The following is a 22,072-nucleotide window of genomic DNA, read 5'->3' as shown; positions in this document are numbered from 1 at the left end:
GAATGATAAAATGAGAAAATTGCACTTGCTGCACAAGTAGAGATAGGATCTTTGTTGGAGCAATTATGTGGGTTTTCTTGAGAAATCTCCCATCTTTTCTCTCCTTTTCTCCTTTCCCTATACTCTACATAGAGTGAACTTTTCAGGGGCAGTACAGTTTACCTTTCCACAGTAGCATTTAGATACCCTCCAAGGCAGTTAGTGAACACCTGATAAATAGCCGATTGATGTGACAGCACAGAGGAAGTCACATTTTAGTATATGTCTGCATGAAACATTACAGCGCCACGCAGAGATGCCTCAGCTATCTGGCTCGAGCCACAGGAGATGCACCACACTGCAGAGCTGCGCTGAAGGCTGTTGGAAAGCCCAAGATACTAGGTCAGAATAAGTGCTATGTACTTTAATTGTAGGACCTGACCTGCCTAAATGACCATTAGCATAATTTACTTAGCATAATGTGTGTGTTTGTGCTCTGCACAGTGTAAGCCTGAAAGGAGAAAATTTCTCCAATAGTATGCAAAGTCTCTTCTCCCTCCCCACACCCCCTCCAACTCCACTGAAAGTAAAAGGACATTCTGCATAAACCTGGTTGCTACAAGGAGTATGTTAAAACTCTAGTTACACTGAAAAATTTAAAACAAAGATTTCAGTTAAGTGCGAGCTTATTGATGAGATGCAAAAACCAGAGGCACCCGTTTTCTCTAAGTTTCTGCCTAGAAATTTTTCAGCAAGTTTGATTATGCATTTTTCTGAATTCAGGTCACCTTCTTTAGAAAATTAAGGCCATTTATTAGGCTGACTTATAACTTGCTTCATTTAATTCCTTGCAACCTACGAAAGGTCAGCTATGCTGCGTTAAGATCAATGGCTATGCTGCCAACTGTAGAATAAACTAAACATGCACATTTATAAAGCATTTTACCCTCAGCAAAGTAGCTACCAACCTTCTCAGCACTAACCAATCCTTATTACTTAGGACAGAATCACTTTAATCCTGACTTGAAATTTATTTAGCATAAAAGCCCTGAGACTCAGTATTCACTGTGTATTAGTGGCTGGCTTGCTGGATGGCAAACCTTATGGCACTGTCCTGCTTTGATCAGAGGCAGACATGTCTCTGGTCCCTTGGAATTGCCCAGTTCTACCCTAAAAAGATCCCAATGGGATTGACACGATAATAGACAAGAGAGTACTGTAGGGTTATTAGTAACAGAAGAGTCTGAGGTAAAACTACTCCCTTCTTTATCATCCTAACCTTGCCAAAATTGATTTTTACTGCTACAGCTGCAACTATTTGATAATGCCTTTGGGAAAGAAAAACATAATTAAGGGGAAGCACTTTAGCAGTTCTCTCCTTTGTCTGAGGAAACTGTCCTCCAAATCCTCCTCCCTCCTCTTTTAGGGATCAGTAAAAACAGTCCTTAGTATTAAGGAAAGCTGGAAATATCGAAGACTTGATTTTGGGAATCTTTGCTTTGACTTCCAAAACTATGAATCTCTTTTCTCAGACGTGACACCTGCCCCAATGGCTTAAGTGAGCCACTCTGCCTTCTTCCAGCAGCTGAAACAGCTGGTTAGCAAGCTGGGCATTTTGGCAGTTTTGAGGACGTTGGAGGGTTTTGCTGTGTGGTCGTCCTATATGTAAGCCTTCTCCCTTCCCATAGCAGTAGCTAGAGAAGACCATGTCTTCTAGACACGACTCTAAGCAGGACCAGCAGCAGTTTCTATCCTATCCGTTTCTGGGCATGTTTTCTCTGTGCAAACGTGTGGTTTGGCTGCCATACAAGTTTTACAGGCAAAGCTTAGGAACTGCTGTCAGGCAGGAATTGTCTAGCCTCAAGCAACTGTAAATCAACAGCGGGCATGTTACAGAGCTGTGCTGAGGTAACACATCTCATTAGCCAGAAAGGCAAAGCAAGTTAAAAAGGAGTCCTGAGGCAGGTAATTATAATGCGGAATTCATTCTGGCCAAGCTAGTTGCTAACAGAGGTGTATCGCCTCCTTCTACCAAATAAATATAGCACCTTCTAAAACTCACCATACAAGTGACAGAGATAATGAGGGATGGTTTAAAATTAGCCTTTCTTAGTCCGAAGCTTGCTGTGCTGCAAGTTTAGTCACAAAATGTGTGACCTAAGTGTGAAGAATGTCCAGGGAGCATAAAGATACAAAAGCTGCATCTTTATTTGTTCCTTCTTTCTGTGCTCTGCCTTCAAGTTTACTCTCTTGCTGCAACCAGCAAAGAGAAGGAACTTTCAGACAAATCTTACATTGAGGAAACCTGGGTTTTATCCTTGCCACAGACTTCTGTGTAGTCTTGAGTGGTGTTTTTGCACCTTAGCAATCTCATCTGCAAAATATGTGGGGTAATTATGAAGGAACTCATTCTGTACTGACTGCTTTGGGAACATCCTTTGGGAAAGGTGCTGTCAAAGCACAAAGTCTCCTTTGCATCTGTGATTAATCATCAGTTCACACATGAGCTTTAAACTAGGGAGAGCTAAATAAAAAAAAAAAAAAATCACCACCATAATTTAAACACACTTTTTCTGGTTCAGTGTTTCCCATAACTGGTCTGTTGTGCTGTCCCTGCCGTACTGAAAATAGCATTAGCCAAAAAATATAAGGGAAACATTTCCTTGTTGGAAAACAGTTCTGACAAATTCTGAAGGCTTTCTGTAGGAATCAGTAGGTTTCAGGAGTCTTTTTGATCAAGGAAAATCAGCACAGAGCAGAATATGAGGTTGATGCACCACAGCTGTTCGACCAGGGAAGAGGCTGCACTGCAGGGATTATTACTGAACTACACCTCCCACAAGGCATGGACTAACTCAGGCAAATAGAGATTAATGCCAACTTGGAACACATCAGTTTTTTTGTTTGCTGGTCTGTTTGAACTAGAACTTTACAGTTCAGGAAACACTCAGATTTATCCACCTTTTAAAAATGGATAAAGCAGAACAGGAAAGGAACTCGCATTCACACCCAAACATCCCTGGCCTATTTCCAAGTATAAACATGCCCTTGACATATCAAGGGTTTCACACCCTGCTATCCTGCAACCTCCACCTTTTTCAAGAGTTCGCTGCCTTCAGAAGGACTTTTAAGGTAGACCATGGCTAAGGGAACCGACCTTGTTCCCTAGTCTTTATTTATGTTAGAGTCAGGTTGGTTGAATCAATGAGAAAGTGGAAACACCACCCCACAAGAAGCACCACCCTGACAGTTCTGGCACAGACTTCAGCAGCAGAAGCCAGTTAGCCACATCATGATGTTTTTCCTTCCAATTAAACAAGTACTGTCTTAGCTGCGAGGAAACAAATGGCCACATATAATGCTTGTTCCAGAAATAAGCCTGTCTTTACATTATCATCTTTTTTCTTGCCTATTTTCACATTGATGAAGTAAGAAGAGACGTAAACATTAAGCATAAAAAGAGTTGTGTGGCAGATATATTTTGTCATCAGCAAGAACAGGAGCATATCTAGTATTTTGTAGTTTGTTGGCAAAATGTATTTACGTTCCAAGACAGAATAATGTCCCCATTTACCCTCAAGTCTGAAATACTGTGGCTTCCTGTGATATAGTTTACTTAAATGGCCCAAACAGTCATCTTATAGTCCCTCTTTTCTTCTGCTTTCACATTACAAATTCTACTTTGGGGATTTATATCCCTCGTAACAAAATATTGCTTCAGTGTTAGAAGTGCTGAACACAGCAAATTTGCTGACTGCAGCAGGAATGGTAACACATACCTCAACACTCAGTGCTCTGTTTCACAAAGTGCACTCTAAAGGATGAAATTCTCTCAAATTAAATGCAATCTCAATGGTAAAACCAGCACACAGCCTTTTCCTTGGACTCGAGAGTTTACGTGTAACTTTCTATGTGACATTAGATGGAGAAAAGCCATTTTACTGATCAAAACTCTGTGCAGTTAGTCTAGCCTCAGCAGTGTCCATGAAAACCACCGACTCAAGAAACCCTCATCCACAAGTCCGAGTAAGCAGTAGTTCGTCACTGATGTGATTTGAAGAAAAGCCTTTTAAGAAAAAAACCTGCATTTTATTAGGCTGAGCAAATGTATGAGCTCAACACTACTCCCTGTTTCTCCCTAAGTGCAGGGCTCTTTTTAATCAGTTCTATTTGTAGACCAGAAGCGTGCATTTTTTCCCCGTAGTATCAGAAAAAAGGCCAGTCCTGCAGTCTCATCCAAAAACTGAGATCCTCAGGGACACAAATCTGCCTGCACAGGCACAAGTGCAGGATGAAACCTTAGCTAAAAATAGAATAATAATAAAAAGAAAAATGCAAGCTTATGGGCTCTTTCTCGGTGGTTAGAAACCTAACTGGATCTTTGGTTACATCTATGTAATAACACACTAACCAAACACTAAGTTTGGGTAATCTTGATTTCCCTGTAAGTACTAAAACCCAAGCACAGCAGTGGAGCATTCTACAAAAATGTGAGTGGAAAACTGATTATTCAAGGAGCGAATCTCATCATAAGGAGGAAGTGGGGTTTCTGGAGATAGCAAATTCATAGATGAAGATGGGTTGCTGACAGTCAGAAAACATAGTTTTATTGAAATCTAAAAGCTTTGCAGGCATTCAATGATTTTTGTACATGTTTTGTTTTAGAGGAAGACTAATTAACATCAGAATATCAGCATTCTACCTATCTGGCATGAAACATTTCCATTTTTCTTTCTTAAATAGCAGTGGTAATATTGCATGTTTGATTGTTTTTTTTTTTTAAATAATTAAATTAAGCTTTCTCCCCCACAAAAAATGGTAGAACGGAATCAAAGTGAAATTAACGTAGTTAAGTTCTTAGGAGACAGAAACCTTCCATAAGACAGTCCATCCCTAATCCTTAAAAGACACTAACATATTCCCATTGGGTCTTACCATCACAAATTTTTTATATGGACAATCAGTTCTGACTGAGGTCTGGTATAATTATCATACAGATGCAACAGACAATTAAGGATGGAGTTTATATTTGTTTAAAAGGTGTCTATAGCTTCAATAAACATGCCAAAGCAAGCTATGCTAATCTAAACACTAGTTAATAGAGCACTTGTCTGTATAGCTGCCTTGAGAAGCCCGTACAGAAATGGAGCCAGAATACAGAATGGAGCTTGAGCCAGAGAACTTGTACAAATCAAATTAGCTTCTTCCTAATGGAAGGTTTTCTTTGCCTACTTATCTCAGAGCAATATAGTTCCCAACCTAAATGATTTAGGGGCACTTCCATTCTTTCTGTCCACGTGTACTTCTGAGAGCACTCTAGGGGAATTGAAACCCTGGAACAATGCTTTATCTCAACCATTTTTTTGCCCACTGGGAAATGCCAGTTCACCAAAACTGAAACTGGTGACCAGGGAAGGATCTGTTCTGAGAAATGTCTTAAAGGAAGAAAGAAAATATTTTAAGGGAAAAAGGAAGGGAAACAGGAAGGCATGGAAATACCCTACTTCAACAATTCCCAAATGAAGCTGCTTTCCACCCTCTAATTTTCCATCTAGAAATTCAATACAGGAGGGAAGAAGTAATAGAAGTAAGATGAAGCTCCTCAAAAGAATTAAAATTAGTTGTTTGAACTGAACCAAACTGGTGTATTGTTTGTGTGCCTTTAGGATTTCATGTCATTCATAACAGCAAGACTGCTTTCTGCCTTACCCGTCCCAGCACCTCATCTTCTCATCTTTTTTTTTTTTTTTCCCCCCCAATTTCCTCTCCTCCTCTAGTTATCTTCCCTAAATTTAGGCTTCTGTCATTGAGACAAGACAGTCATAGTATTACCAGAATAGAAAATACATGCATGTTTGCCAACTGGTTCTTCATGTGGCAACTGTTTTAAAATGAGAAGACTAGACAGAGTGGGATGGCCAAAGCAAAATGCTGCTTTAAATATTTATCATGGGCAAGATACCAAAATGCTGAGGTGCTGAGTTTTGCCACACGCTTCTCATTAATCAAAACTCTGGCTCAAATTTAATCACAGGTTTACAGAGAATGCTTTATCAGATAAACCTATTTCTCCACTAGAAGAACTTACCACACAATAATTTGGGGATTTTGTTTCTCCATAAGATCCATCCACAGACATTTATTTCAGAGTGCATGCCTGTTCTATCACCAGTATTGTAACACGTCAGCTCATTAGTCCTTTTGGCCAACACATGCAGAAATGGTGATGTCACTGTCTATCTAAAAATGAATAATTGTTCTGTCTAAAAATGAGTAATTGTCACGGGGATGGCACTGGTAAAACTCCTAGCAAGAGTATTGGACATCCTCAGAAGTGTTGATTTGACTTTTTTTAATCACATTTTGTAAGCTAGAATGACTCCACCAGAAGCTAGGAAATACCCTGTCCCAGTCAGCCTTGCAATTCAAGGCCAGCCAGCACCAAGCAGAAATGTTGCTCGCAACAAAACTGGCAGAAAGCCCTAGAGTTGGTGTGAGTGAGAGCAGGACCAGGTCACGAAGGCATCAATAAAGGAAAGAAAGAAAGAAAAGAAAAAAACAGCAGTAAAATCTTGTCAGTGACAAAACTGTTGAGCTTTTTTGTGCTTTGTATTGCTCATTCAGTAAGGTCTGCAGAGAGGTAGATCTTTGTATCTGCATTTCGCGTGATCGTGAGCACCAGCAGCAAGCAAAAAATTCAATGCTGTAATCCAAAGCTACAGCTGATGCAAGTCAGCACCATTCCACTACACTTACTTAATACAGCCCTGTCATTTCATGCTAATTGGAGCTTAGGTCATTTATGTAACTCCATAGAATATTTAAAAAAAAAAAAAAAGAAGTTGTTTGGAAAGACAATAAACCTGCACTTTAGATTTAGGAAAAACACAAAACTGAAAAATAGTGTGATGAACCTTCTTTTGTGTGGTAGTTAATGGAAAAGGTCACACCAGAAGTTGGAAAGTCAGCATTAGGCTAATTGCAAAGCAGTTGGCTATACCCGTATCACCAGCAGCTGAGGGTTTGAATCAATGCCAGCTTGTGATTTTACATTTTCACAACTTCTGCTCTACATCTTCAAGACTCACAACCCAAAACTTGCATAAATCTGGTTGAAATAATACAACCTCAAAAGGAGAAACATGTAACATCCATTTTCATTACTTGTTATTTGCATTATAATACCATGGGTGCATTTTTTAAGACTGGGTATCTACTGGTGAGGCACTTCATAGCCACATTTAAAAGTTTATGTTTAAATCCCTGAGCCTGCAAAGTCATGCATTTTTAATTTAACACACCATGAATCAGTGACATCTGGACATGCTTTAGCCCTTAGAGCATGTACAGTTAGAGCAGAAAATCAGATCTTCTTAGGTAGAGGTGTTAGACAACAAATGGACATAAAGCATAGGAGAAAATAAGCAGGTATTTTGAAGATGGGAACAACACAAGAACCCTAAGTCAGTTTGGTATCAGGGTTGTATTTGTCATGTATCCTTATCTTCACCCAATCAAAGACAAGTGGCAATGTCACCATGTGTGTTGGTACCGTGTTTCTTTCCGCCACACAGTAGAGCTGATAACTCACTCGGCCCAGGAGAGAAAATACAGTCATTTCTGCTGCTTTCTTGCAGAAACTTTTGGGCTCATAGCACTAGAAACAACTCATGGGTGCAGCTACAAGCCTGGTGCATTAGAATAAATACTTCTATAGGCTTCCTTCCTCTCCTCAGCTTGTGAACCTTGATCCAAAGCTCTCCAATGGTTCAGTCTTGGCAGAAAATACTCTACTACAGCATTTTATAGTGGCCCAATGTTCATACATGATTTACATTAAAATAAAGTGTTATGATTTGATAATGCTAGCAACTTTGAAAAACAAACGTTTATCAGAGTGAGTATCCTTAACACATGTGAGAATGACACCCCAACCTTTACTCACTGACAGCTGGGAAACACACTGTATGTCATCGTATATAGTAAAGAAGTAAATCAAGGCTACTGCTTTATAAAATCATTTTCACTTTTTTTTTTTTTCAGCAGGTGAAACTAGGTGATACAATAGTTATTACTGTCAGAAAATCCGTTATCAGTCACTGGAAATCTTGATGCAGCTTGCGAAAGACAGGAGAGGAAACACTATGTGCTTTCTGTAAAAAGGAGAGAGTTTTACCCAGCTAACCGGGTTATTTCAAATACCCAGATTACCTTAGAGACTGTTTTCTTTAACACAACCTTCCTGCAGTTCAATTTAGCCACAGGCCTTTTCCCAGGAAAAAAACATTTAAGGAGATGCACCTAACTTCCTAAGTACATGCAGCAAACGGAAAGAAGGGCCAAGGGGTGGCTCACTGCCTGATCCAGCATCATTCAACAGCTCCTGCCACTGCCTTCCAAAAGACTAGGAGTCCAAGAGAACAGGGATTAGGGGCTTTTTTCCCCCCAATTCTCTCTTTCTCTTACAATTTCCCGATATTCTCTTTAGCTATTTCATTCTACTTACAAGCCTGAGAGAGCCCAGGTAGCTGTTATATATCTACCTAAGAGGCTTAGGAACAGAATTTCAACAACTAGAATTTTGTATTAAACTTACAGAAATGCTTCACAACAAACACGCTCATTTTCCTGTACTTACATTTTGATTCATTTTTTTCCCACGTCCAAGCTTTGTAACAGCCCCATTTTATGCACCTCCAGTCAGTCTGCTCCAGGGCAGGACTCTTCCTAGGGTAAGCTACAGCTGATTTCAATAGATACAGGATGGACAGCTGAGATTAGCAGCAGTTGATGGCACTAGCTCAGCAACTGCTGAGAGTTACCCATGGGGTGAAGAAGAGAGCATCATGGCAGGAAATATATTTTAATACAATTTTTATCCAGATTTAAATTAAATATATAAAATTTACCCTACATGCCTCTTCTTTTCCACCTCCAAAAAGCACTGATCTATGTTAAAAGCAGTCAGCAGGCATCAGTAGGTTCTTGGGGGTAAGAGGCCATACTGGGAAATGGCAAGCAGCCCTTTTCAGCTCCTGTGGTTTGGGGTGAGGTGTTGCAGAGGTGCAGCACACCTCTGCTTCAGTTCTCTCACCCGTAAAACTCGGCAAAGCTTGTTTCCCATCAGTCTGCATATCAGGAATTGCTGTTCATGGGAACAGGCTGAACTCTGCCTTCCACAGTGTTGCTGTAAATTCAGAGTAATTCTGTTGGCTTCAGTAGGTTTATTCACTCTTTGTCCTTGTTAAACAATGTAAAGTACAGTGTTGTGCATCTGCCATAAGCACAAGAACTGTCTTGTTGCTGCCTTTGTTAGGAATGTTCTCTGTTGCAACCTAACATCCATTTTAATCCTGGAAGAAATAGAATGGTGTTTTTTTCCACATATTTAAGGAAGAGGGATTTAATGAACCACAGGACTGGATATTTTGGAAAGTACATGCATATTCAGCTCTTTTTCTTGGTTAGGAACATGCCATTGGCATGGAAAAGACCCAAGTAATTGCTGTTGGAAGAGCATGGTCTTCAGCAAGAGCAGAACAAACTTTCTGCTCAATTGTCTTTGTTTTGCAGTACTGAAAGCCTGAAGTAGGCTCATTACATGTTTCACCAAAGCCAAAACTGGTCCCTGTTAGTTGCTCTGCATGGATTAAGTGGTTAACAATGTTTTGAGAATGTTGGGCTAGATAGTTTGTGGGAACACCATCTATTTCCTTTAACACATAAACAAGGAAAATTGCTGGTTTGAAATGCAGGATTACTTAAAGATGCATGACCACAGGCATTCTTAAAAGAGAAGAGGTAAATGAAAAAAGAATCCTCAAGAGGTCTAAAGTTCAATGACATCTGTTAGGAAATAAATTCCTAAGTACCAGATGGGGCTGATATCCCTGTTAGAGAAGTGGGAGAAAGGGAACTTTTCCTTTGCAGCCACCTTCTTCCTGCTGAAGTCCATCTTCAAAAGTAAATTGCCATCAAACATTCAAAACCATAAAAAATGGTTCAACAATGCATTGAAAGGGCTGAGCATCCCATTGAGAAGCAGCAAGTTCATTTAATATATTTATGGCTGAATATTCAAAATCAAGCGTTATCTCTGAAAACACTGGGTTTGGTACCTTTCTTAGTTCACCTACCCAGCTACCTCCCTCTTCCTCATACAGAAGCAGCACTGTGACCACATGTCCTGGCTTTCTGTGTGAAATCCTGTCTTGGGGATGTAAGAGTCAGAACAAATGCTTCACATTTTCCCTTTGTCAGGTCGCCTGGGCATTCTTTTAATTACTGTTACAAAATGTTCACTCGAGATACGTTTTGTTGATGAGCTGCTTCTGCTCTGGATTGACTAGGAGCAAGCAGTCCAGAGACACATTTAGCCTTATGAAAAGTGTTGGAAGGGGAGTGTAGCTACAACAGGAAATGTTCTTGTACTCAGTACAGACCAGATCAGCATTTGTAGAGGATTTTATAATGAAATCACTCAGAACATGTTGTTACTGGATAATAATCCTCCACACAGGAAAATACACCTGAGTCACTGGGAGAAAAAAGTTGTCTTTCATGTTATCAACAAAGCTTGGTTGTTGCTGGGTTTCATTTTCTGTCTTTCATATAGCTTCTTCAGAAGCCTGAAAAGGAGCAGATATAAAAGCCTCTGATGCATTTTTATTTGGAAAATAAATGCCACCTTAAGTAGAGTGCACTGCTAAGCACAGCCCTGCAGGCACCTGGCGTCTTCTGTCCGAGGGCACCTATGTAGGCAGGCAGTACTCATGAATATCCAGAATCAGGCACTTCGTGTTTTAACCTCTCACTTCCTTTGACAACATCTGGATGCACCCAGAGCGGGGATTTGTTTCACCTAAATAAAGGAGTGACCTTGCTTGACCACTGCTTTGGATTAGTCAAGTCTGGGAAAGAGCAAAAGTAACCAAGATACATGGTTAAAAAAGTCCTGCAGTGCTGGGTGAAACTGGCTTCCTTCATCTGGCCAGTCCAGCTTTAGTGTAGTTATTTAGGATTGTATCACAGCACAGTAAATAAAAACAGCAGCCTTGTAGTGCTTTCAGCATTTCATATTTTACTTGTGTGTGCTTAGGAACATGGTTTCATGGTGCATTTGGCAGCGCTAGGTTTACAGTTGGACTTGGTGATCTTTAAGGTCTTTTCCAACCTTCTGTGATTCTATGCCTTATTACCTGGGCTGCTTGGATCAGCTGCTTTTTTTATATTAGAGGCCTGGGACTTTGAGTTTGCTCATGGAAATTAATTCTCTGAGCAAGGAGAGAGTGGTGGTGTCTTGTATCCTGAAAAAGTTTAAGCATGAGATGGGTAGGGCAGTTAGTGATGAGCCTGTGTAAAGGCGCTTCTCTGAAGTGCTGGGCAAACCTTGGAGAACTGAGGTGTCATAAAGCTTCTGCAGAGGTGCCATGCATTGCCTCCATGGGCATGAGTCTTAAGAAGCATCACACATCTGATGCCTTGAGGAGACCTGGTCAAATTTTACTCCTGCTCTTGTTCTAGAATAGACTTCAGTTTCTGGAATAGACCACAACTGAGCAAGGGTTTATAAAAATTGCAGGCTGAGGGACTAGTACCTGCCGCTCAGGTACTCCTTTTTGGAGCCTGATGCAGCCCGACTCCCACCTTGTCCAGGTGGGCAGCAGTCAGCAGGTAAAGCAGAGCCGAACTGCAGCAGCGCACCAGTCCTCCTTGCCTCCAGGGCTGCTTTGGGACTTCTGGCTGACCACCATGATCAGTCTGGGATTTTTACTGTGCATGGTCAAACAGTTTCCCAGCATATTAGAAAACACCTAATGCCTCAGTGTTCACAGCAGCAGAAGGGTTCATGGAGATGGGCTACCCAGGAAACAACCCCTTGTTTTTACTGTGCATTGTCTGTTCTCCCATCGTTTTTAAACACCCAGTGACTCATTATTGAAGCAATGCCATGGTTGTAATTTTGGAGCCCCTGGAAAGAACCTCTGAGTAAATATTGCTTAAAACCAAATCCTTCTGTTCCTAACTTGAGTGGAAAGCATTTGACTGACAGCACCCAACTGAAAAAAAAAAAAAAGGCTGCAAAAAATATATGGGAAACTATGGTAGTCTGCCCACTAGCCCTCACTGGCACAAAACGCATGAGGAAGCGATGTTAATTCAAGTGAAAAGTTTCTCAGGCAAACAAAATAAGCCCAGTATTGCATGTGAGTGTCCTGGGATTTGTCTAAACAGAATCAAGAATCTGTCCTTGATTCTGGGAGGGATAATGTCTGGAGTGGTCCATTATGGGAAGCTTCTAGTAATTTAAGGGAGATCTTCCTTAAAAGTTTTGTCTGTAGACACCTTTTACAGTGCAGTAGGTGACTCTGTGGGAGAGGAATGACCTGTCATAAATTCCATACTTCAATTTAGATTCTTTTTAAAAACCTCTTATGTATGTAAGCCCTATTAACCCCACGCCCGAGGAGTTTTCTCCCGAGCAGCAAACTGGCACAGCGCTCCGGAGACTCTATCGCTTCCAGCTCCTGTCCTCTGATGCTAATTCAAGGAAAAGCAGCTGCAAAAACTGCTTTCTTCCATCTGCCCCCCCGCCCCCCCCACCTGCCAGGCACGGATATTCCTCCCTCACCTAAGGCACAGGCAGTCAGCGCAGTGGCTGGCACTACCAGGCGCACTGCCTTGGGATATTCGCATTGAATCAGACCTCTACTGTGTACTGGTATGGCAGTCACCTCAGGGGGAAAATCCAGTGGTCGTTTCGTGGTACAGGGCCCAGAGCAGCAGCAAGTAGAAAGTAGCAAGTAGATTGGGCAGCAAGTAGAAAGAAGAATAGCCTGGGTTGTTCACATAGGAGAGAGGAGGTAGCAGGTTAGCGTCAGGGACTTTCCCTGCAGAGCTCAGTCAAGCAAAACGCGCTGTGAAGTCTGGCCAGGCCGCTAGGATTCCTTACAGCAAAACCTGTTATAGGATTTGTACTGAGCATTTGGGCAGAAACGCTGTTGTATGTCTTGCATACATTTCTGGAGACTGTTAGGCAGCTCTGGTACAGAATTCTCCCTAGCTGAGTACAAAGCCACATCTTGTACAGGCCTATGTAATTTGCCATTTTATGCCTTTGGTTTACAGCTTTTATACTTTTTGTTCGAGCTAAATAGCACCAGCAGAGGTTAAGATGTCAGCATTTCCACTATAAACCCAGCTCTTTCTTGGGGTTAAGTAACATTTCTTTTATACTACGCTATACTGAAATTCTGCCATGCACATGCTGTCCAAGACATAGGCATTTATTTTTCACCAAATTTTATTTGAAGTCATTATAGTAGTTAATGGTTTAGAAAATGTCAAAAAATGTAAATTCTAAGCTTTTTTTTTTTTTTCCCCAGAGGCTGTTCTTGCATTATATACTTCAAGAATGGCTTAACTTTTCCTATCTCTTAGCTGCTAATATAGACAAACCAAGTGGAGACAGCCAAATTGAATGTCCCACTTTGGAAGGTTTAAGCATAGCCTTTCTATGTAAAGAATTTCCAAAGCCACAGCTCACACCCAGTTATCCGGGATGTTGTGCTATGGAGTGCAGTAACACAAGGTGTCCTGCCAGAGTAGGTGGGAAATATTTACACAAGCAAAGGGGTGGACTCCCAGGACCTGAACGTAGTATTTTAAGCCTCTGTCAGTAAGCGGGGACACTCAGCCCCTCGGTAGGATCAGCATGTGTGTAGCCCTGATCTCAGTGAGTGGATGGTGTAACCATCACCTCGTGTGGTCCGTGCTACTGGGCAGTCAATGGGAAGAAGGGACCAAGATTTCTTAGATGTGCTGGAGAATCTGTGCTTGACAAAAAGAAGATACTGTAGCACTAGCAAGCAGCCATGTCACAGCTGGTCTGGAAAGAAAAGATGGTGTGTTTGTAGCTACTAACAGTCATTTTGCAGTGTTCAACTCTCAGAATTATATGAAGACTTACGTTACTAACATTGCCACATAAAGCATGAATGTTAATAGTACTGGATTGTTTATACCCTGTGCAGTTACACAGAGAACATGCCAAGATCCTCAGAGACTTATGTTTCCTCTTTTTCTTTTATCCCACAGGTAATAATTCCAGTCAGGTCAGGACAAGGTTATGTTTATGAATTCCCTTCCAAATACCAGAAGGATACCTACGATATCCCTCCTGTTCGCCCTCTCCAAGGGGTAGGTACCAATAAAACTGCCAACAGCACTGACAGAGCACAAAAGGTGGTGAATTCCTACCAGAAGTTTACGAGCAAAGCAAGTTCTCTCATTTCAGAGAGAAAATATGTTTTAATTAGATGCTGTGGCTTATTCACAGAGCGCAGAAGTATTTCAAAGTTGTATTTGATGTTGACTAAGATTTGGCAGCACACCAGACACAAAAGTCCCATTTGTTTTCTGTGTTTTGATCAAAGAGTGTATCTAAACAGAATAAACTAGCTGCCTGGGAACAATTTTTTCCCCTTACTTTGTTGTTGCATAGTTGACAGTAATTCACTCAGTAAGGGTAAAATTATTGCCTAGATGAACAGCTACTATGCAGGGAGTTGTTTTCACTACATATCTACTGCACCACGTCACTGAACTTGAAATATATCATTGTTCTGGGGAACACCCTTGGCATTCAGTCCTCAAGACCACAGACATCTAGAGTGGATGCTTGCAGGACCTGTAATTCATCAACCCTGCATCTCTCCATGGCTCTTTGACAGAGCAGCTCCTCCAGGGAACAACATCGAAGCTCAGTAGTACATAGCAGACTGTCAGGGAATGGCTGCAATTCTTGGGAAGTCTGGGTTAAGAGACATTCAGACAGTGGCCCTAGACCACACGCAGAGCCCACTATAATGTAGGACATGCCACCAAGTGGGACACTTGAAACATCTGACAGCTGTACTCTCTGCTAGTAAGACAACTCACACTGCTCCTGAAAAAGCAGATAGCTGATGCTGACAGGGGCAGCCTCAGTCTCAGAGAGTTTAGTGCGTACTAGTACAAGCTTATTCCTCAACCCCTCTGATCTCTATCAGTAAAGTTGTTATCAGTTCTGGTCACATGAATATACTTCTCCCTGGTTCACCTCAACAGGCATCTGTAATAGACTGGCCTTGATTTAACTCGGCATGGAAATCAGCCATGACTTCATCTCTCTAACCTGCTGTCCACAGGTTGCTCAGAGGGGACTTAGCAAAGTGCATTTCCTCCTAACAGTCAAAAATACCAGGCAAATCCAAGCAGCTCTGCCATATGAAACAGGGTTGAAGAGCTCACTCTGATCATCTTCAGGCTGTTTGAGAGGAAACACAGAAACCAAGAAAAATCACCTGAGATCAGAGCTTTCCTGAGATGACTTGTTCTATAACCAGTTTATTCTTTCTTTAGATATATGACATTCCCCCCACATCAGTTAAGGGGCCTGTGCTTCCAGTTCCCATGGGAGAAGCAAAAGCTTTAGGAGTCTATGACATACCACCTGCCAAAGGGGTAAGTATTACCCTCTTTCCACAAGATCCTGTATTTTCATGTCTGACCAAAGACATGTTTAAACAAGTTCATGTATGATACTGAAGGAAAAGGAAATCCAGTACTTTAAAGATTTCCTTAGGTTTTTAAACTGTTAAAACTGGTAAAGTGATGCACTGCATCAAAATTACTGATGTTATGGAGTGTGAATTGATAATTAGACCTACATTATCTTTGTGGCAGCACGCTGCCTTTTTGGATTTTACTGCTTATGAGAATTTGCATCGAGATGACTGTTAAAAAGTGAGATATTAAAACTGAGTCAGTCAAACTCAGGGTAAGTAGCTGACTCCATGAAAGTCAATGGCAGATCTTCCATCCCAGCATTTTATAGGTCATATAGAAGATGTAAAATATTTTGCTATTCTAGCCAAAGGTTTCATGGTTTGCTTTCTGTGATTCAGGTCTATGCTACGCCTCCGTCTGCATGCCGTGATGATACAGGCCTGAGGGAAAATTTGCAGGATTTTTCATTTCCAGTGGGCCACTGTGTAAGACCAGACGGAGTATATGATATTCCTCCTCCTATCACCAAAGCAACTGGGAAAGAACTTAATAAATTTCCTCCTGAGAGCCTTTTATTGCCGGATGGAGCGCTACAGAAACAGAATGTCTATGACATCCCTATGAATCATCAAAACCATTTTCTTGGACAGCAAATTGCACCTCAAAAAGATGTTTATGATACCCCAAGGGGACTTGCATTCCCAGGACAACAGACAGGACTCAGCGAAAATCTCATCCCAGAAGGAAGAGAAGGTGTATATGATGTGCCACCACCAGTCCCCCAAGACACTAAAGGCTTACAGGATGTGACTGATGGGATAAATAGGTTGTCTTTCTCCAGCACAGGAAGCACAAGGAGTAACATGTCCACATCTTCAACAACGTCAAAAGACTCTTCTTTATCAGCATCAACTGCACAGGACAAAAGACTAATGCTTGATCCAGACACTGCTATAGAGAGGCTTTATCGCCTCCAGCAGATGGTGGAGACAGCTGTCAATAACCTCATGGCCTTCATTACAGCTGACTGGCGGTCTTATGGATATATGGAGAAACACATCAATGAAATTCACACTGCTGTGGATAAGGTAGAGCAGTCGCTGTTAGAGTACCTCCAGTTTGCAAAAGGATCAGCAGCCAATGCTTCCTGCCTACATGAGTTCAGCCTCCTTAACAAAATGAGGAGGGAGGTGCAAAGGCTGGAAGACTCTCACCAGATCCTCACCCAAACCAGTCATGACTTGAGCAGCTACAACTGGTCTTTGAATGTTCTAGCTGTCAACAGGCTGCAGAACAAGTGTGATGACCTGGATCGGTTTGTTATGGTGGCAAGGACAGTCCCAGACGATGCCAAGCAACTGACCACTACCATCAGCGTCAACGCAGAGGTGCTCTTCAAACAGGCGCTGAGCAGCTCACGTTTCAAAAATGTACCAGAGAATATCATGAACGCTCCTGACTATGTATATGACAATCCCCATATGCAGCATCATGGAGAAAAAGCACAGAACCACTGCAGTTCCCTTCCTCCGCTCCTGAGTAAAGGTCAGCACCCTCACAATACCACCAGTGAGAGCTCAGAAAAGAGCTGGATGGATGACTACGATTATGTTCACCTGCAGGTACGTAAACCCAACACCTTGTTGTGCACAAGGCCAAATAAGAGTTATCTGTGGGTTTTGCAGAAGCTGTTTGCAGGGAAGTAGCAATCAGATTGTCACACTAATAAATACTCGAGTAATTTCACCAGGGTGATTACTTCCTCTCAAATAGGACTGTTGCATACATAATAGCGATAACCTTTTGCCCTGCCACACTATCCTTTTCTTCTCCGTACTCTTAGTGGTGCACTACCAGTGAAAAAGCCAGTACAAAGCAGCCTGTTAGTTGACCTATGAGTTGTCATTTAGCTCAACAGCGGTTTTGATTTAACCCAGTGTCTTTATGTTATGCAAAACAGGGGAAAGAAGAATTTGAAAGGCAACAGAAAGAGCTGCTGGAAAAAGAAAATATCATCAAGCAGAGCAAAACGGAGCTAGAGCGCCATCAGGTATGTTCGCTCAGGTGCAGTAATCATATTGAAATGCAGTGTTCCTTGCACATAAAGAGTACTAGTTAAATAAAGCAGGAGGGCCCCTTCCCTTAGTAGTGTGCAGCTGCTAGCGTCATGGCTGTGAGGCGTGCATGAGTGCCAGTACACACAGTTGGAAAGTCCCAGGTGCTAGATGGTGAAGACGGGAACAGCAGGTTCTAGGTGTTGGCTAATCAGCAGCCCCAGGCTAGTTTCTTTCCAAGCGGGATTTGTGCCAGTCAGGCTCCACCATTAATGGATTTATCAACGCAAAGGACAAGGACGTGCTCCAAATGGGAAATGGTGAGCATCAAGATTTTAGCACCTTCCTGGCCTTGTGCATATTTGTCGGTGATTGCTTATGCCAAAGAAATCTTAAGTATTTACCGCAGAGCAGCTATTCTGCTGAAGATCAGCATCTCTGCCCTGTTCATTTCCTTGTTGCCACTTTGTAATTGAGTGGAAGCACAGCCACAGCTCTCAGTGTTTAGAACAACATTTCTTGTGGCAGGAAAAAGCCTTTCCCTGGGAAACAATTTCCAGCCATCTCAATTTAAAAGACTAATTATTTTTTTTATACAATGCACCACTGTGGTGTGCCCAGTGCATACATATAATAAAAAGCGGTCTCTGTCTCCAAAAGTTCACCACAGAGGAGAAACAGACTTCTGCAGCGTCTCACAGTGGGTCAGTCACAAAGCCAGCTTGAGAACTTGGCTTTCCTGACCTGTAATGCAGTGTCTTAATCACTGGGACCACACTGAATACACTACACGTGTCGCCTGCACTTCTGTTCAGTGAACATCAATACCGTTAACTTAAATACTGTGCTTAACATCACTTTAAATGCTAAAAAAGTAGGTCATATAAGATTGAGGGCTGTCTCTTTGCCCTCATGTTAATTGTTCAATAAGTTGTTGCCATATCATATTGCAGAAAATTGTACAAGCTATGCAGAGATGAGAGTTAAAGGTTTGTCATCTTAAAATCCCAGACATGGCAGCTTTTTAAAGATTGTGTAGGAGTCATTGCTACTTGGATCCATCGCTCTCACTTGTGATTTCAGAATATGCCAAATGAGCAACAGCCTGTAAATTCAGGAGTGGGCTGGGTTGTTTTTTTTTAATGCAAATAAAGTATTTCAGAAGTTTTTCCTCTTCTGAACTCTGTGTATTTGGATTTGTGGTAACCAAAGCTCTTGATTACGCCTCACTCTCCAAAATGAAGGACCTTAGAAAACATATATACTGCTTTTCATGTAGCATAAGTTCAGTCTAGGATACCCAGGGGTGTCCTGAAGCATAAGGTGAAACTGTAATACATAACAATGTCTTATGAGGATATTCTTTCAAGAGAGCCTTTTTATTTGCCTTTCAGATCAACCAGTTTCAACGTCTGGAGCAAGAGATCACAAAGCCAGTAGAGAATGACATCTCCAAATGGAAGCCACCTCAAGCTCTCCAGACTGCAAACAGCACTGCCACCTCCCGTGACAGCCAGCTGCTTCTATTCTATTCTGACCAGTGTGAGACTCACTTCAACTTCCTCCTAAATGCCATCGATGCCTTCTTCAGTTGCGTCAACGCTTCTCAGCCCCCCCGAATCTTTGTGGCTCACAGCAAATTTGTCATTTTGAGCGCTCACAAACTTGTGTTCATTGGGGACATGCTGACGAGGCAAGTGATGACTCAGGACATATGCAACAAAGTGATGAACTCCAGCAACCAGTTGTGCGAACTGCTGAAGAGTGTTGTTCTGGCTACCAAGGCGGCTGCCGTGCATTACCCCAGCACAGCGGCCCTGCAGAAGATGGTGGACCGAGTGACGGAGCTGTCTCGTCACGCACAGTTGTTCAAACTCTCGCTGGTCCAAATGGCATCCTTATGAAACCCAGCAGAAGCCAATGCGTGAGCAGCAAAACAGAAAAGCAAACAAACTGGAGCTATTTTTATGTAAATGCTATCTTTTTTTTTTTTAGATATTTTTTATGAAATATTTTAAATACATTCTTATGCGCTAGAGAATCTAATGAAATCAGGGATTTGGGAATATATGTGGTTCTGTATTATGTTTCTAATACACATTTAGATTTGTATACACTGCATATATGTATATGTTGCTACATTCCCTAAAACGTCAATTAAGCACCTTAAAAATTATGCATCGGGTAAGCAGTGCCTATCTTATGTATATACTGCCCGTTTCCTCAGAATATTTGTTAACTGGATGCTGCACTCTTCTTGTTTCATTCCACCTTGATTTTGGCACATGGACTTGGTTGTGGAACCTACTTGTAGCAATCCACGAAGCAAGTGTAATGGTTCTCATAGAACTCCATTCCCTTCTTAGAAATTACTTTCTATAGGTTAATCGCGTGAAATTTAAGTCTCCTCTTGATGTTACTTCGTTATGTACAGCATTCGATCATTCTGACTAGCGTATGTGCGCAACCGCAACAAGCAACACGTCAAGCAAGGCGTACAGCATTTGGGAGAAATGCATTTTTAGGTTGTATAAGAAACAGAACTTTCTAAGGAGGAAGGCAGAATTGTATATATTTAGTATCTTATGGCATTCAAATTTCGCGGTTTCTAGTAACTGTGCAACATGGGATTTCAAAACATGGATGGATTCCGAGCAATGTAAATTCATACATGTTTACCTTGAATGTCCTTGCTTTGGCAATTAAATTTAACAGTCAGGCTCGAAAGCCTTAGTGTTCATGGACTCAGAGTTATCCCGAGAGCATCCCAGGATCCGCTGGGCTCATCTTTGGGGCTGCAGATGAGTAGTGGCTGAGAATAACATACAAATTTTAATTTGTATGGAAAGAAAACAGCTTAATTGGAAATAACAGATACTTAAACATCTCTTCAGCACATACACAATTTCACGAAGAAATAGCACTTATTTTTCTAGGACATATTCTTGACAATTAATTGCACCTATTGCAATTCTGGCTGCCATTCAACTATTGGACTTTTTTTCTAAATTCTGTCGTATGGGTGCTGGTCCTTCTGCACTACACTGTTGCCAAAACCAACCTGTTTTAATGGGGCCATTCCATCCGTAAGTACACTCAATCCCACTCAGCAATTTTCAATTCAGATCCTTAAAAATTGTTAGCAGAGTGGTGGACTTCTTCAGAAATTTCATGTATGCTGGCTGCTCCAAAACACATATAAGCTTATTTGTTTTCATTGCCTTTCATGAAGCCCCTAAAAATAAGTCACAGAACCCCATTTACCTGTGGTCACCAGCCTAAAAGCCATGCTTCAAAGCGAGTAATAGCTCAGGTAAATTCAGGTGATTTCGGTGTTTTTAAAGCAGAAACGCTACTGTCCTTGCATAATTCAAGGTAGTTCCACGTTGATGTGTTCTGAGTGTTTGCCTCAGCAGATTGCTGGTAAATACACAGCCGTGAGACAGTAGCTCCTAGAAAACAGGCACTTCTGCCCAACTTCCCGCTTCCCCAGTTTGTATCCAAACATGTGCCTTATTGAAATGGGATTTGTTGTCTTGGATAACAAAACCACTTCAGCAGCGTGTGAAAACCTCACAGCCTTGATGTATATTGTCTCAGAGTGAAGACCGCTCTTTGCTACCCGTCGCTTCCAGGGTGTGCGGAACGTTCCTGGAAGGGCAGCGGGAGCCAGCGCAACCTCAACGGACCCAGGATCGGCTGCAGGGCTTGGCTCTGGCATAACGTCCAGAAAGAGCAGTTCTGCTATTGTAACCTATAGCCTGTTGCCAAAAAGCAATCCACGTGCACCTGTTTTGTACTAGAGTTTGGGATTATATTTTTTTTGGACTTCCTTGTCCATTTTTTTCCACTGTATATTCTTAGAAAGTGAAAAAGCGTTTTGAAGCTTAGTGGTTACGTTGATAGTTTGTGCTTTCAAAAGCAGAACCTTTACTGCAAGCCTGTATTACAGTTTGTTATCTTGTAGAGAGTCATGTAAAAATTATTAAATGACGAGCTTTTTTATATAAGAAAAAGCAACGCTTGGTCTTTATTTTTTCTTGTTTTCAGAGTCCTCTAAGTATATTAAAAGGAAATACTCTGCTCGCTAATACTATCAAAGCCATTCTAAAATGAGGAGTTCACTTCCCATCTTTGCACCGAAGTGAGGAGAGAACTCGAGGGTGTAAGAGGAAGGGACAGTTTCTCTGCTTGTCCAGAAGCAGCAGGTGAAGCATTTATGCAGCTCAGCTACATAAGGCATCAAGTCCAAATTACAGCCAACAGGGTCTTAAAGTGCACAGGGCCATGCTCCCACCCCATTCCTGGTGTCCATTCCTGCTGTGCGAGCTGCATCCTGAACCACCTCAGCCCAGCACAGGCGCTGGTCCTTGAGGTGATCAGGGTAGCTCCTCTCAACACAATCCCATGGTAAGGTGGGGTGGCAGGACGCAGATGTGACTGTCCATCCATTCTGGCCTGGCCTGTCCCCCCCTCCAGCACTTACTGGT

The 22,072-nt window shown here is 41.8% G+C and overlaps 1 protein-coding gene across 1 annotated transcript in view; it reads left to right on the top strand.

Moving 5' to 3' along the window:
* The window catches only part of NEDD9 (neural precursor cell expressed, developmentally down-regulated 9), a 39,175-nt gene extending 17,585 nt beyond the window's left edge, over positions 1 to 21,590 (top strand). Inside the window, exons 3-7 of the mRNA XM_074146475.1 lie at positions 14,077 to 14,178; positions 15,382 to 15,483; positions 15,927 to 17,150; positions 17,489 to 17,578; positions 18,977 to 21,590. Of these exons, the coding sequence (XP_074002576.1) occupies positions 14,077 to 14,178; positions 15,382 to 15,483; positions 15,927 to 17,150; positions 17,489 to 17,578; positions 18,977 to 19,486 (2,028 nt within the window). The 3' untranslated portion in view covers positions 19,487 to 21,590. The remainder of the gene's footprint in view (positions 1 to 14,076; positions 14,179 to 15,381; positions 15,484 to 15,926; positions 17,151 to 17,488; positions 17,579 to 18,976) is intronic.
* The last annotated feature ends 482 nt before the right edge of the window (positions 21,591 to 22,072 follow it).

This window comes from Numenius arquata, chromosome 4 (genome assembly GCF_964106895.1).
Source record: "Numenius arquata chromosome 4, bNumArq3.hap1.1, whole genome shotgun sequence".
Lineage (NCBI taxonomy): Eukaryota > Metazoa > Chordata > Aves > Charadriiformes > Scolopacidae > Numenius > Numenius arquata.
This window is presented reverse-complemented; position numbering and strand designations above follow the sequence as displayed.